The sequence below is a fragment of the Bacidia gigantensis genome (assembly GCF_019456465.1).
Source record: "Bacidia gigantensis strain McMullin 20006 chromosome Unknown scaffold_268, whole genome shotgun sequence".
In the NCBI taxonomy this organism is placed as follows: Eukaryota; Fungi; Ascomycota; class Lecanoromycetes; order Lecanorales; family Ramalinaceae; genus Bacidia; species Bacidia gigantensis.
Window position 1 is genome coordinate 1506474 of NW_025408614.1, and position 15364 is coordinate 1521837.

Genomic DNA, 15364 nt, shown 5'->3' on the forward strand with positions numbered 1-15364 from the left:
AATAGGGTATCGGATAAAAACCATTATGGAGCAGCATGTGTCAGAATTCAATCGAAGACTTTCTGATGAACATGAATACGCCACAGCGCTGTCACCTACATCCCAACCATTCTGATGGCCACATCAATGCTAGTTCATGCCAACGAGGGGTCAACCTTGTTCACGGCTGTTTGCGTCTGCATACTTCATTGGTCTCTGAATTCTGCTGGTCCATGCTCAAGGTCGAGAACGCATCGTCAGCTCATACAGTCAGACACGCGACATAACCCAAACTGCTCTAGAGAGTCGTTTCCCTACTTAGCAACGTGCGCGGGTTTAAGACGGATATGTGATGACCTTTTGAAGTGTGATACAATTTTCCGGAAGAGGCAGTCAAATCCACTGTGGGGGGCCCTCAGGCCCGTTGGAAGCGCGCTGACATTACACAGCGTCAGAAGCACGACAATGGTTGGGTCCAGTGATATTGCCCCTGACGTGCCCTGACATGTTAAAGTAATAAACGTGCTGACTTTATGCAATGTAATAGAGTGGAGGCTGCCGACGGTCAGCCTATGGTCGTACCGCTGGGTAACAATAATGTAGGTGGCAGCGCTAAGCTATGTTTGGTGTAGTGGACGTAGTCATAGTAAGTATTCGTCTCCTCCCAATTTTCTTGAGGCTGTTTCTCAAGATCATTGTCGAATATCACTGGATATTCAAAGCTGAAGTGAACGGCGAATTTGATCTGACAATTGCCACGGACGAAATCACATGAATAATTCGTATCATTCGGCAGACGTAGAAACCTATTCCGCAAGGGAGACCTGCTCAAAATCAGAGGATCTGTACTGTTCCCACTGCAATATCTTCCTCATAATAGTGTATCGGACGCGTCATGAGCTCATTGAGCTTGCTGTTGGCTATATAGTAAAGAAGATACCATTCGCAGACTTGAGAGACAAATCGATTTAAGTGGTAGACTCGGATTTGACATCGCTAGGACTGCTTTTAAGCAATTTCAAAGCGTATGATTTGGCTGTACGATGTTTTCAGAGGGCTTCCGTTAGCCAGCGTGCTACGTTCGTGTGAATTGATGCCTCAGCCACAACGGAGAAAATGAGACCGGCCATCTTCATATCATCAGGTTCCAGGAGATGGGGGTATATCGCAAGGTTGTTGCGGTTCAGCCGGTTGAATTGCCGAAGAATATACTTGACAGCTGTTGGAGCATCATTGCCTCCTGTATAGTCGGGGAAATCCCTATTCAATGGTGTCTTACTTAGTCCCTTTTTGAAATTTGTGTAGTCAGTTAAAAGCAGTATGACTGGCTTGCGCTTGAAAACTCTTGAGTTGAACAAAGAATCAAATAGCTGAAGACTTTGTTTCATACTGTTCTGACTTGGATCTAGCTGCTGTGAAGTCGCATCTTTATACGAAGTCAGTGATACCACAATGATTGCAGCCGTAATGGTGCCGTCAAATTGATTGATGAACTTTTGTCGCTGACTGGCTTGTTCCCCGAGTTCGACGATGTGTACTCGAAAGGATTTGTGGTCAAAGGTGTGCTCTTCAATGCCTCGTGTAAGTTGATCTGCAGCTTTAGAGGGCAATGCGGGTAGAGAATATGGTGTTGCCTCGCCATGGTGAAGATGATGAAAGGCCCGCATCTTCTGGAGTACTACTTGGGTTGCACAGGCCGTGGTCCCAATTAGGAGTACTTTTTCTTCCCTACGACTTGTCTCCTCATCTCTTTTGAGATGACGATCAATAGCCTCAGACCGTTCCCTTGCTTCAACTAGCATGGAATCTGTTCGATGCCGTCGCAACGTTGCCTTCAAAGAGCCACGGAAGACTTGCTCATATACCTTGGAGGTGAAAAGCTCGCGATCAAATGGGAAGATCCTCGATAGCTTTGACAAGTTGTCGGAGAAAGGGCTCGAGAAAGAAAGACTGTCGCGATGGACTATCAATGAAGCAGAATCATTCTCCGTTTGTCCGAATAGCTTCCTGGTACTGGACTTTTCGAGTAGTGATTGCTGCTCAGAAAGGGTTTTACTGCACCTATAAATTAGACATAATGCTATCTCCTGAGACGAATGGTGTCATACCAATTGCAAGCCGTCAAGAGCAAATTTATCGAACTTGTCTGTCGTTCTATCATTGTGAGTAGCTCGTCCATACTTCTTCCATTGAAGACGAATTTGAACTTGGTAGCTAGATCCAGGGTTTCATCGGGCTTTTTAGTAATATCCGAGAGCTGCCCGTCAATTATGCCGATAAGGGTTTTACAGCATGCTAAAGAGACATCCAAGTCCATGACCAGTTGATGGTGTGCCTCGTCAAGATTTGCATCGATCCATTCTTGTATCTTAATCAATGCAGCTCTGAGCGCAGTAAGTTGAGACATGAGACTCATAAATGTAAGGTCAGCAGCCTTCCATTGGATCCGAACTTTATGAAGAATGCTCAAGGTCTTGCCGAGGACGTCCACGATGTTTGATATAGCGCCGGCAGTGGCGATAACAGTGATCGGATCAGCCATCGCGAAACCAACCCAGCTTGATTTTGAAAGAAAACTCGGGGAGGTGGTTCAAGGTAATATATCGCGCAGCTGGAACGTTCGCACAGACCCTTTCAAAAAGACAATCGGTTGCTGAGCCTTACAAGCCACTGTCCACGCGTCCCCACTTCTTTGCTTTCTGATAAGAAAATCAAAGGCATTGCGTTTCTAGCCAAGTGTTGGACAGCTTTGGGCGTCACAGAATTGATTACGATCTGCCACGTACTATTTGAGAGTTTTCTAGAAAGGACTGAAAACAAGGCTGAAGGCATCAGCTAGCAACTTGTCTCACCATCGCGTATGGCAATGCACATCTCGGCTATTCTTGATGAACCTAAATATTCCTCTCCTTTGTCCTTGGGCTCAATTCATATCCAACAGGTTCTCAGTAGGTCTTTACATATTGGACGAAAAAACGCGGCTAGTACACGCTGCTGCAAGAGCGAATGGCTCGTGGGGGTCAAATGAAAAATTACTCTCGAGGGCGCTTTCATGTTGCCCGGCTAGTTCACGCACATGATGAATTTTAGATTATTTGGGTGCTAACGCCTAGCGGCTAGGAGACTATGTTCCACGAATTGGAGTGGCGAGCGGTTCAAAGAGTTGAAGAAGCTAGAAGTCTTGGTGTAGAACGACATCCACAAAGCTGTGAAACGTGGTGAGGACATATGATACTTTCGCGACAACTTTTTGGGAGGCATCATGACGCGAAAATACCCGATACATCTGCATAGACAATCAACCACTCATAGACAAGATTGAGCTCAAGCAGTCTCAATTCAATGAAGCACCGACTAACTGTGGTAGTATCAAATTCAAATCCCACATTCACGCCAGGCTCCTGGACAGCTTCGCGAATTCCCATACACTTCGAGGGTCTTCTTCCCACATCTGATCATCATGAATCCACGATTGACTTCGGACTCACTCCTAATGAAAATACGTCAGCACCCCACTTCTTGTCGTATTTTCCAAATTGCAAAAGCCTCACGGGATTGACTCACAATGCATTGCCCTGAAATTGATCCTTCGCGAAGCCAACACGACATCGTAGAAGCACACTTCATATCCCTCGAAGTCATCCTCGTCCTCGCCATAGTACTCCTCCTTGCAAGAAATATATCCCAAGCGGTCCATTCCTTCCAATCGAATGCCAATGACGCGATGTTTGAGCTTCGGAAATACTACCATGCTACACGGCTTGTCCTCACGCAAAGCAACGACCGCCTCTAATATTTTCAGCTTCTTACCATCTTGGCCGCCTAGTCCCTCTAGCGCTTCCTCAAGGTTATCATCCATGCAGAATTTAAGTTCCTTTTCGTCCTCATCGTTATTGCCCGGATTCCAAGTTTCTTCAAAAAATTGCAGCCTCCCTTCGGGACATTCGAATTCAATACGCGTTGGACGCGCGTTCCTGGAGTACCATTGCACCTCACGACCAACAAGGGTTGCTGGATCCCCGCCCCTGCCGTCAAATGGAATGATGGTCGTAGAGCCTGCGGTCGATTCTGAAGTGGAATCCGGAGGGACTGACGAGGTACCTTTGTCGTCCTGTTTGACTTTCTCGCCTGAATTATCCATTGCTCTGCCAAAAATACCGTGCACTTAGACAAGTCAGTGACCGAAAGTCCGTTAGAATCTATTGGGTCTCTGTGATCGGATCTGTTGGACCAACAAAGGGTTCACACACAACAAGTTGACTTGAAGAAAATAGAAACGCTCGAGCTGCAGACGACTACTTATAGCCTGCCTTCAATGAGTATAGAGACCTTTTCAAGACTTAGCGCATGTGTAATTTGCCATGAGCAAACAATATGAATTTGCCGTTGTAGATATCTATCAAAGTCATGGATAAAGCTTATCATCATCCAATCGAATTTCTGCCTAGGCTTTCATCATCCTTTTCTCGGTGATATGTTTGAAGGGTAGTCGGCAAATATTTGAGCGTCATGCGTAAGGTACTGCTAACATTTCCATGACCAGACAAACGAGCAAATAAAGACACTCGTTGATCCTATTCGCCCAAAATAGCATCCTGTTCTGCCTGAAGACCTCCTCCGGCGCCTGGTCCTTCCCTTCCTAGCAATTCAGCCTTCATATTGGTCAACTCCTCTAAATTCTCTTTCTCCAAATCGCTATCCATCAGCTTGTCTGGTTTCTTGAAGACTACTCTTGAGCTCTTCTTCCCCTTCACAGAGAGACCTCCATACGTCGTCGCTTTCATGGCCAATTTCATGGCAAACCCTCTTTCTAGGCCATATCTCACGATCACTGCAAATGACGGCTGCTCATAGATACCGCTCTTGGTCGCCTCATTTTCATTGATTGTCCATTTCACGGTCTGTTGGGCCTTGATGAGGCGACCATGAATGATATGTTTCCCTTCTCTTTGGAAGGTTCTTGATCCACCAATTTCCGCTCCTACGCCGATTGAGGCGGGCTCAGCATAGAGTTTGATGCCATGTGTTTGTACTGTGTGCTGTATGTGGCCACGTATGAGTTCTGGGTAGAACCGTAGTACAAGGGGTCTTTCGTAAGCTTTCTTGTCGTCATCTAGATTGTGAGGGCCGGTCCGTCAGCCTAAAATGGCAATATCATTGACGATCTGCCGCTACATTGGCCCAGACCGAAGGAGCCAAGCCAAGGAGGCTGACTTACCAGACGCCAGATTCTTACTTACTTCGTCTTGAGATGTGACTACATCCTCTACCTCCTCAAATTCGATGGTGATGATGGCGCTCCGAAACCGGAAAAAGCTTCTACCATTCTTGGGGCAGAAATCCAGCCGCACATGGACGAGGCAGGCGGGCTGTTCGTTGAACACCCCAAAGGTAGCTCTCTTGATGCGAGCAGAGATCCCGGTATCGCCTAGTTTCCCTTCTTGCAATAGTTGCTGTTCAGCTATGCGATACTTCTGGTCGATTATTGACCGCCCACGGGAGCCGGAACTTGAAAGCTCTTCCTTGCGGACTGCATCTTCTTCAAGATCGAAAGACAAAGCAAGCTCTTCTTCCCTATCTGCTTCGAAGGTCGCCGGCTCCATCTTAGCAGAGCAACGGAGTGTCCTCCATTGCTCTGACTGTCGAGGCATGAGGAGATTTTCCAGAAAGCTTGGCAGGGTCTAGAGTCTAGACTCTTTCAGTTGAATCTTTCACCTTTTCAAAAGACACATATTCTATGGGCGTATCAACTCGAGGGTTCTAGCCGGACGTCTCATTATATCGACCATGAGCTGTACTGGGTCAAGGCCCAGACACGACTCGAGAGTTGAGAGTCAGTAGACAACAATTGTTCTTGCCTTTAGAGAAGCAGAAGCAGAAGGAAACCATCCAAAGGCATGATGCGCGGATTCAATCTTGGTCACGTCAAGGATGAGGACACTTTTGATGCTCGTCAATTTCGATATACATCCTTGCAATCTCAGTATGACGATCTGGATGGTGCGACGTTCGCTCAGATTGAAGAAGCAGCAATGTGCTGTCATTTGCGTGACTTTCAGGCGGCTTCGTGTATTTTAGATGCGCTTCCTTTAGAGATACGCCAACATCCCGCCATTGTGTACGAGCGAAGCCAAATATTATGGCTAGACTGGTCACTGTTCAAGTGCGAAAGTGTACTTGAGGGGGGCATTGTTTGGGGAAAAGATCATATACCAGATTCTGCCAAGCCAGGGATCTATGCTCTCCTACGCATTGCTCTGGGAAGAGTACGAGCAATGACTCGCGGCGATCTTACCGACGGTCGGAATGCATTGAGGGAAGTCAGAGGCTGGCTCTTAGACGTACCTATCGAAGAATACACCGACGTCCAGGTAAAATTCTTGATCTTCCTCGTAAGGCGCTCAAACTCAGACTAATATCGATCACCTCAGACATACTGTATCTGTATCTACTATCACTTGCTTCACTTCCTAGGTAACGTCACAAATGACTTTGACAAAGACTTTTTCAAAGTCATTCCAGCAGTCGTGAAGTCAAACGGATGGGCGACACTGAGGCGTCTTCGAGAATATAAGCAGATGCAAGGTCGGTTGCTTGAAGCTCGAGTTGTTCTAGACCAGGAGCTTTGTCATACTCCTGATGCATCAGAGCAAGAGAAAGCATGCAAATCGTTGTTAGAGGCGTGCATAAATCAGAAAGCATCTACAGAGCCTATTTGGTGGATCTCTGGCAGGAGCAAATTGCGGCTAGGTCAAATTCTTCTCGCAGGGAGCAAGGTTCAAGCGCACGATATTGATGGATTTCAAGGTGCGAAGTGCGCTTTAGAGGCTGCGCGGGCACATGCATGTGAAAATAACACTCTACTGCTCGTTCGCCAAGCGGAGCTCGATTGTACGAACAAATCCGGACACCAAGATGCTCTGAAAGCGTACGATGAGTTTGTGCAACATGCAAGTGTCCAAAAAGACAATTATATCTACAGCACCACATTAAGTCGAGCATGTAGCATTGCACTCGCACAACTTGAGGGCAAAAGTTGTCCTGCAAATGCGAAGATCTTCTGGCAATGGAATAGGAAAGCAGAATCACTTCTGAGGCAACTTGGCGATATTGCGTACCTCTTGATATTTCATCTGGCCACTGGTGATATAGCATGCAAGCTGGAAGGGGACATTGGATCGATTTTGCAATGGCATGAAGAATTCCAAATGAGTTATCCGTCATATAGTCTTTGGCGTCAGAAGACAGCGGTAGGGAAAACGAAGTTGTTGATCTATAATCGCTTGAATGACAGGGACAATATTCTTCGGACTCTTTCCGAGATGCAATGCGTTGCAGCTGCTCAAGATACTTTCTGGGACGAAGATGGGTTTAAAAAACAGGCAGCCATCAAGGCCTCATCCAGCGACCGAAAGAGCGACATGACGTCTGGTCCGGCTGCCTTCCAAAATTGGGACCCTGAAATGGACTGGCTGTTAGAATGGTCGACTGAGATGCCTGTTTTCATGAACACTGGGTGGAAGAGAGTCGCGGTACAGGTAGAGCCAGATTCTGTCAAAGCGTCATCAATTTTGGAAGTACATCTGTGCTCATGGATGAAGGAAGAATTCCACGCCGGGGTCCTGACACAGCAAGATACGACAGATATTCTGTCTTTCGACTCCGTTGGCGATGCTGATACGCTTCAAGTTACCAAAAGTATTAAGAAAATCTCCATCGATCGTACGGAACCCGCCGAACAAGCTCGTAGTGCGATCAACACTGTAGCAAGCAATCTCGAGAGGAGTCCAAGCTCCACATTTGAAGACACGATAACGTCTCTGACACCGGAGACCACGTCCCGTAGAGTTTTTGGGACATCTGCAGCTCCGACTAGCAAGATTCGCTGGGAGAAGGCATATTCGGCCCTGTCCGACTGGCTTTTGCAAAAATCCACCCGATCTGAAGCCAGAAGACACTTCTTGCTCTACCAAATTCAGAATCGGCGGCTAAGCAACGTTATTCATGCAGCTACGTCTTACGAACTTCGTGCTCTTGAGGCTGAGAGATTGATTATTCTTTTGCCGAAGTTGAATGCCAAGGTGCAAGCTCAAATAGCTTCTGATCTTGCTTATTGGAGGAGTATACTTGCTGCAGCAAAGCATATGATGTATGTCAAGTCGCTTGGCGACGTGTTACGTGACATGCACAGTCCAGAGGTCAAAGAAATACTAGAATTATATGACCAGTCTCTTGTAGACAACCACGAGAAGAACGGGCCGCTCACTCGGGATATTCACATCAATATGGATATAGCGCATGTATACTTTTACGCTGCAGCGAGGATGGACCCAATTGCCGTTGAAGGACTATTAAATGCAGTGGCTAGGGCAGTACAAACATTCGAGAAGATCAGAGCAGGCTGGCGAGCGTTGAAGGGCTGGGATAGAGTAGAGAAATTGCTGCTGGCCTTGGAAGAAAGGCGAATTTTACAAATTGCACCCACGATTGTGACAGTGATCTGCCAGGTTCCTGATGATAGACGTGAGGCAAGGGACAAGATGATTTGGGATATGATCCAATTCGCAAAATCAATTGGAATTAGCTGGCTGATGGAATCGAATGCGGCTGACTTACGAGAGAAGAAAGCTGACGGCAAAAATGATAGTGGTCACAGTGGCAACAAGGACGCAGGTCTGCAAGACAAGTCCAGAATGACTAGCGATCCCGAAGAATACCCTAGCACACAGCTTAGAGCTACTCTCGACAGCCACGATAATCAAAGAGCAGACGAAAAGTTAGAAATTGCAAGAGTAGACGCTGCGAAAGCAGCCGAAAGTGGAGAAAAGCAAGCAAGCACCAGCCTTGACACAGATCAATTGCAGGCGGATCTTCAAAGCATCAATCACTTTGGCAGCGATACTGTCTTCGTCGACTGGTACAACAGTGCTTGTGGGCTGGCTGATTCACCTCGGCCTGTCGTCACTACGTTATCTGGAACGAACGAGGCGCCTAGATGCTCTGTTGCAAGCATTACGTGGAAGCAAGTGAACGAAGTAGTCAATCAATTCATGGAATTAGAGACAGAAGATCTCCAGGACGAGGACTCCACAGAGTTTCTGTATCAACTGAACCCCTTAGTTGAGCCGCTCGCTTGGACCAAGCCTGGCCAGACTCTCGTGCTATCACCCTGTGGCAATCTGCACCGCATACCGCTGCATGCCCTTAAGATTAATGGCGAAGTCATCATCAAGAGGAACCCGGTCGTTTACTGTAGCAGCCTGAGCGCTTTGGCCAGTGCATATAGACTCAGGATTCCATGGGAGGCACAGAGCTCTACGCGGCTCAAACCAGATGCCACAGCTAAGGAAATCCCAGATTCTTTCCCAGCGGAATATCTCAGTTTCAAAGTCTCTCTATTCGGCGACCCACCAAGCAAAGTCGGCCAAGCAGCCCTCACATCCACAGCATCAAAATTCAAAACAATCCCCCAAATCGGCCCCAACTTCACCGCCTCCTCTTTTACCCGCACCCTCCAAGACCCAGACCTCACCCTCCTCCACTACCACGGCCACGCAGACTTCAGCCCCACAGCGCCCACAGACCACTGCCTCCTCTTCTCCGACCGCGATCTCACTCTCCGCGACATTTTCGATCTCCCCTCCCCTTTAAGCCACGGCCGAGGCTTCCACGTCACGCTTCTAGGCTGCGGTAGCGGAATGAGCAAGACAGGGCCGACGGACGATGTTATTGGGTTGGTGCCGAGTTTGCTTTACGCGGGCGCGGCGAGCACGGTGAGCACGTTGTGGAAATTCTTGGATGGGGATGCGGCGAGTTATTCGGAGGCGTTTTATGAGGATTTCTTTGGGGGAAGGGCGGAGAGTGGAGGGGTAGGAACGGTGGGGGATGGGGTAAGAGGCGAGGCTGGGGAAGTTGTTGTGGATTTGGCGAAGGCGAATCAGAAGGCTGTTCTGAGTATTATGCGAAAGAGACCTGCGTTGTATCATTGGGCTTCGTTTGTGCTGAATGGGTATTGGATGATGAGGATGCCTCTTGGGAAGTGACACTGCTACTGTATTCATTCCGGTCGATTGGAAGCCCCTTGTCGAATTTCGTAGGCATGCCGCCAAGAGTAATCATCTCACATTGACGCGTGGAAGACAAAAGACAGCTACAGTGTGTCATATCAAATATGCGTACACCTGAATCGTGGCCTCCCAATATCCCGGTTTATTTAGCATGTGTCGTGGCGAACGACGTAGACACTAAATAATTGCCTCCCAAAGAATCTATCTGCTTACCATCTACCTACAACGCGATGCTACTCTTGTTATATCAGTCACTCGCAACGCACGCCTCTTTTTCAAACGGCGTCCCAGATCAGTCTACCCCGACACACATGTCTGTTCTACCTACACTTCTATACTAGCCTGCCCTCGCTGCAGCCGCAATCTTGCAACCTCCTCCTTCCCCTTACGGGTCTCCCACAAATGAAAGGTTGCCCATATGAGTAATGCGAGTAACGTCAGGGGCAAGCTCGTAGCCAGGAACATCTGCCAAGGTGTCAAATTGGCGTATGTAGTACCTTTTGTGGCGGATCCCGTAGTTGAACGGTATTGGAAGACGTCAGTGCTCATGAGCGTCTAGGTGAATTGAACCATTAGTAATGGTTCACTTATATATTGTCTGGCGTCCCTATAGCAGAAAGACGTCCTATAGTATCCAAAGCATTCACTCACAGATATATATGTGCCAGGTAGGAAGAAAAGTGTCACAAGAGTGATGACTTTCATTGATGTTGTCTCGATCTTAGTCTTGCGTGCAACATTGTTCATATCCTCGGTCATGAACATCATTTGAATCGTAGCTACCTTATTAATGACTGTATTCTGTGTCTCCAGTACGTTTCTTAGCTACTTGAATCATTAGCATGCGTTATGGCTTGGACCCTTTCAGGGGCTTACCCATTCTTTACGGTCATGAAGTCTCTGTTGAAGGCTACGGATTCGCTGAACTTGATTGTTAAGATGTACAGCGATTGAACTCAGCTCTAGGTCAAAATTCTTGAGTGATTCCTCACATTCTCTTGCCAAGAATGAAGGAAATGTGTGGGACGTCGTAATTTTGGCGTAAAAGTTCTTTATTTCAGATGTTATACCAAGATTTGTTTGCAGGTAGAGCTCGGTATCTCGGGCTCTCTCTATGAGGTCCGAGATTGCTGGGAGCTCATCAAAGGTAGATTCGTAGTCTTGATCAAGGATGACTGGTTGTTTACGCTCCTGCAATTCCCCTCCAAGATCAACGGTCACATCTGGTGGTAGAGGCTGCGAAAGGCCCGTGTTTGGATCCGTGTAGATGCCTGGTGAGTTCTCTGGCTCTTCTTTTTCACGGGTCGCCTTTTGCTTTGACCCTTTCATCTTCGCGGCCCACCGCCGTAATGTAGAAGGCCTATTAGAGGCTGAATTCTGGGTCTGATACATCTGCAGGAACCCGCTTGCGTTGATGGTCGGCAAGGAAAAGTTACGGGTCTCGACGGCGCTGTCCTTGTCAGACTATACAATTCGTCCTCAAGAGACCTGATAGCCCAGTGCCAGTCTCTGGCAAAATACTTGAAGATTGCCAGATGAGTCTCAAGTGAGGTAGTGAAAGCTTTCGAACCTCCATCAAGGTTCGAATCACTGCTGAACGAATCCTTTAGAAGGTCTTTGATTTCAACGCCGTCCTTGACAACCGTCCAGATAGTGCGACTGGTACTTATATCAAAGTAAAGGGATATCGCACAATTGCGGACTAGCCAAGCGGGTCCCCGAGTTTGGGACTGCTCCACGGACCTAAGATTATAGCACATCTGCATACCGCGACCGTAACGGCCGTAACCATTACTAGAGCCGCCTTTCAAGCGTAGTGCAGGGTCAAGCGTAAAACGTTGCTTGAATGAGCTATAAAAGCTGTCTTGTAACTGGGCATTGAGCTGTCCAAAACATGTAATCAGATCGATGAATTCAGGCATGATCCCCAGGTATACTAAGCAGCGCAGGAGGATGGTATATGTGCAAGGCATTTTGCCGTTTGGAAGACAGTTCAGCACTCTGATAATGTCAACAGTGTCAAAATGGATGATCTTCGGATGATTAGACGCACAATATGCGACAATGAGGCACGACCAAATTGGCAAAGTGAGAGTCTAGCTGAGCAGAAGATGTCACACAAGCCGACTGTATCTGTGCATGTTGGTTAGGCATATCCATGAAGTCAATTTTTAATGGGGTTCCATGGGAAAACAGTCGTTCTCTGTGGCTTTCGAGGCGGAGCTCGAGCTCTCTTATGCCCCTTTCTTCGTAACGAAAACCCTGCGAGTTCATTGCAACCGTCTAATTAGACAGAAAGGAGGCTCTATTAGAGATTTGGCGAAGCTGAGCTGACTTGTACGCGGTCTGCGAGTAGCCAAAAACGGATGCAATACTGATAGCGAATCACACAGCAATCTAGAAACTTCAATAGGCGTAGCCGCTCTTACGCAGATCCATTAGCTCGGAGCTTTCATCCTGTGGTATGTTTAGTTCGACAAAGGTGTTGAGAGGGCTTACAAACATACATTTGTGAGTTTTCGAGGAACCCAGAACTTGAAATTGTCGCCTTGTAACTGAAAATTCTGAATTAGAGACATAAAATCATGGCATTAGGTCATGTCTGACCTGCACAAAAAACTTGTAGTCCCCAAATAATTCCGTCAGATACCGCTCGACAGTCTCTTTCTTTAGTTGGTACGCGGAAATATAGTCATACTTCCAACCGTGGGACTTAGAACTCGACATTGAAGCGGAGTAACAAATCTCAAGGTCTAATGTCCGTCTATATATTTATAAGGTTGTTTTGCTGCCTGTCGCAAAATCAAGGCAGAGCACTGCCACCAAGGATGTACCAATGTAAGGCGCTGAACTAGGGTCCCAAAGCGGTATGTCCGGTAAGCTGAAAGAATAATGAGAGCATGCCAGATGGGCGCAGCTCGATCACTGTAAATGGCCGCGAGACCTGTCCGTATCATATCTTGCAGAGATGACAATTCGGCCTTGGCAATGAAATCGGACTTTGCGATATTCGCCTCCGGATCGCTTTTGCATTATATTTCCTGTCAAATGGTCGTGATTACTCTCACACCTATCAATGCTACTGGAAAGATTTGAGCGTCTCGGTGCTAGTCAATTTCTCCACACAATAGCATGATACCAGTCCTGCGATCAGCCTCTCGGTTACAGTTCAGAAACGGTTCCAGAAGATGCTACTCGACCATTCCTTCTCGAGGCGGAAGAACGGCGCTATACAGAAGGTTTTATCGAAGCACAAACCACGATAGATGTGCAGAAGCCCCTTGGAGTCTGCTGCTTCATTCCACCTCCCACTCTCCCCTACTCACGAAATCGTTCGCAACTACATCTCACATACGCGCCGTAAGTTTTCGAGATCTCAAGTCAGAAAATGCAAAGAAGACCAAGCCGGAGAAAGAGCAGCCGCCAAAAGAGCCAGATATAGATCCAGCTGAAGAGGCATATCAGCGAGCGACGCGCGCAAGCCGACAAAAGGCAAGCGCGGAGAGAGAAAGGCAGCAGAAGGCTCAGGCCGAACAAGAGGAACAGGACGCAAATAGCGGCGAGAAGGAAAAGGCAAAGTCTGAACAAGAAAGCAAGCAGAAAAAGGAAGAGAAGAAAGAAGCTCCACCGCCGCCGCACGGGAACAAGTCTCCATGGCAAGTCTTTACTGAGACCCTGAGGACAGAGTTCAAAGCCTCGAAAGAGTGGAACGAGTCGACGAAGCAGCTTTCAGATTCTGCCCACAATTTTACCGAGAATGAATCCATACGGCGCGCTCGTGAGGCATACAAATCTGCCTCGGGTGCAGCCTCATCAGGAACAGCATCAGCTTTAAAGAATACTGGCAAAGCCATCGGCCAGAGTGCAGCTTGGACCTGGGATACGCAAATGGTCAAAGGATTAAGGCAAGGCGCCAACGCAGCCGGGCGAGGTATCGATAAAGCCACGAAACCAATAAGAGAGACTACAGCATTCAAAAGCGTACAAGACGTGGTTGACGATGGTAGCAGCTCCAAATATGGCGGCTGGATAGAGAAAGAGGAACGTCGAAAACGAAGGGAACGAAGAGAGCTAGAAGAAGCTATGAGAAGCGGACGACCAGTCGGACAGCCGGCGGAGAAAGCTGAAGAGGATCCAGAGTACGTTTTCCCCCCATCTCCTCCAAGTCCCAACTAACATACGCAGTGCCGGCACAAACGTAACCCTCCACAAAGATTCCATCCTCCACACTAAATGGCGCGACTTCCGCGACGGCAATCCAATGATGCAACGTTTCTTCACCCTGAAATCCTCCTACAACGAATCCGACAACGCCATCATCTCGACAGCTCGCAGCATCACGGACCGTGTCGCGGGGTTCTTCGCGGAGAATGAATCTGCTCTCGTCATCAAGAAGTTCAAAGAGATGGACCCAACCTTCAAACTTGAGCCATTCCTCCGCGAAATGCGCGAATACATCCTCCCCGAGGTCCTCGACGCCTATGTCAAGGGCGATATGGAGACCTTGAAATTATGGCTCTCGGCTCCACAATTCTCGGTCTACAGCGCTCTAGCGCAGCAGTACCTGACCGCAGGCCTGAAGAGTGATGGCAAGATTCTAGATATTCGGCACGTGGACATTCTATCGGCCAGGATGTTGCAGCCGGGTGACATACCGGTGTTCATCATCACAGCCAGGACGCAGGAAGTACATGTGTACAGGAATAGCAAGACAAACGAGCTGGCAGCTGGAATGGAGGACAAAGTGCAGCAAGTCACGTATGCTATCGGCGTCACGAGGTTACCAGAGGAAGTCAGTAAGCCAGAAACGAGGGGATGGAGGTTGATCGAGCTGCAGAAGAGCGCGAGGGACTATATATAGTTGGACAAGAGAAAGCCGGCGAAGCGGGCTTGCAGGCGTCAGGCAGGTTTTGTGTGCTGCATTTAGCGAGCATGTCTCCAGCGTTCACTCCACAATGAGTTTTGGGGCTGTAGCAGGGGAAGAAAGGAAAAGGGTTCGGTCGCCACTCCACATACGCAGATTTCGGCTTCTTCAGATGTATATTCTTGACCGTATGATGTTTTAAATCAAATTATTCATGGAACTTAAGGGCATGCGTCTTGTACCGCACTTCGCTTCCTTTCCTATCAACCTACATGAATATGAGTATTTCACAGGATCAGTCCATGTAAAATAGAAGCGTCCTGAGCTTTCGTATGCGGCAGTTCTTCGCGAGTCATCCCCACTTCAACGACAAAAGATAGAAATTCCAGGAACAGTAAAGCACTCACCTCCCCTTACCCAAATTCAGCCAATCACCTACCCGCATGCACGGTTC

General features: G+C 47.9%; 6 protein-coding genes across 6 annotated transcripts; 2 read left to right on the plus strand and 4 right to left on the minus strand.

Moving 5' to 3' along the window:
- Positions 1–1028: 1028 nt before the first annotated feature.
- KY384_009197 (uncharacterized protein) lies at positions 1029–2521 on the minus strand (the record flags this gene model as incomplete). Its single annotated transcript, XM_044817683.1, has 2 exons — positions 1029–2040; positions 2088–2521. The coding sequence occupies 2 exons, from the start codon at positions 2519–2521 to the stop codon at positions 1029–1031; spliced, it is 1446 nt and encodes a 481-aa protein (XP_044664836.1).
- Positions 2522–3239: 718 nt separating this feature from the next.
- KY384_009198 (uncharacterized protein) lies at positions 3240–4120 on the minus strand (the record flags this gene model as incomplete). Its single annotated transcript, XM_044817684.1, has 2 exons — positions 3240–3337; positions 3544–4120. 2 exons carry the CDS (start codon positions 4118–4120, stop codon positions 3240–3242), a joined length of 675 nt encoding a protein of 224 aa, XP_044664837.1.
- A 433-nt stretch (positions 4121–4553) lies between these two features.
- On the minus strand, positions 4554–5582 carry KY384_009199 (uncharacterized protein; the record flags this gene model as incomplete). Its single annotated transcript, XM_044817685.1, has 2 exons — positions 4554–5092; positions 5198–5582. 2 exons carry the CDS (start codon positions 5580–5582, stop codon positions 4554–4556), a joined length of 924 nt encoding a protein of 307 aa, XP_044664838.1.
- A 294-nt stretch (positions 5583–5876) lies between these two features.
- Positions 5877–10022, plus strand: KY384_009200 (uncharacterized protein; the record flags this gene model as incomplete). The annotated part of the gene is made up of 2 exons (XM_044817686.1): positions 5877–6371; positions 6411–10022. 2 exons carry the CDS (start codon positions 5877–5879, stop codon positions 10020–10022), a joined length of 4107 nt encoding a protein of 1368 aa, XP_044664839.1.
- A 579-nt stretch (positions 10023–10601) lies between these two features.
- KY384_009201 (uncharacterized protein) lies at positions 10602–12773 on the minus strand (the record flags this gene model as incomplete). Its single annotated transcript, XM_044817687.1, has 5 exons — positions 10602–10871; positions 10923–11496; positions 11568–11929; positions 12554–12601; positions 12654–12773. The coding sequence occupies 5 exons, from the start codon at positions 12771–12773 to the stop codon at positions 10602–10604; spliced, it is 1374 nt and encodes a 457-aa protein (XP_044664840.1).
- A 539-nt stretch (positions 12774–13312) lies between these two features.
- Positions 13313–14907, plus strand: KY384_009202 (uncharacterized protein; the record flags this gene model as incomplete). Its single annotated transcript, XM_044817688.1, has 3 exons — positions 13313–13378; positions 13428–14185; positions 14232–14907. 3 exons carry the CDS (start codon positions 13313–13315, stop codon positions 14905–14907), a joined length of 1500 nt encoding a protein of 499 aa, XP_044664841.1.
- Between the last annotated feature and the right edge of the window lie 457 nt (positions 14908–15364).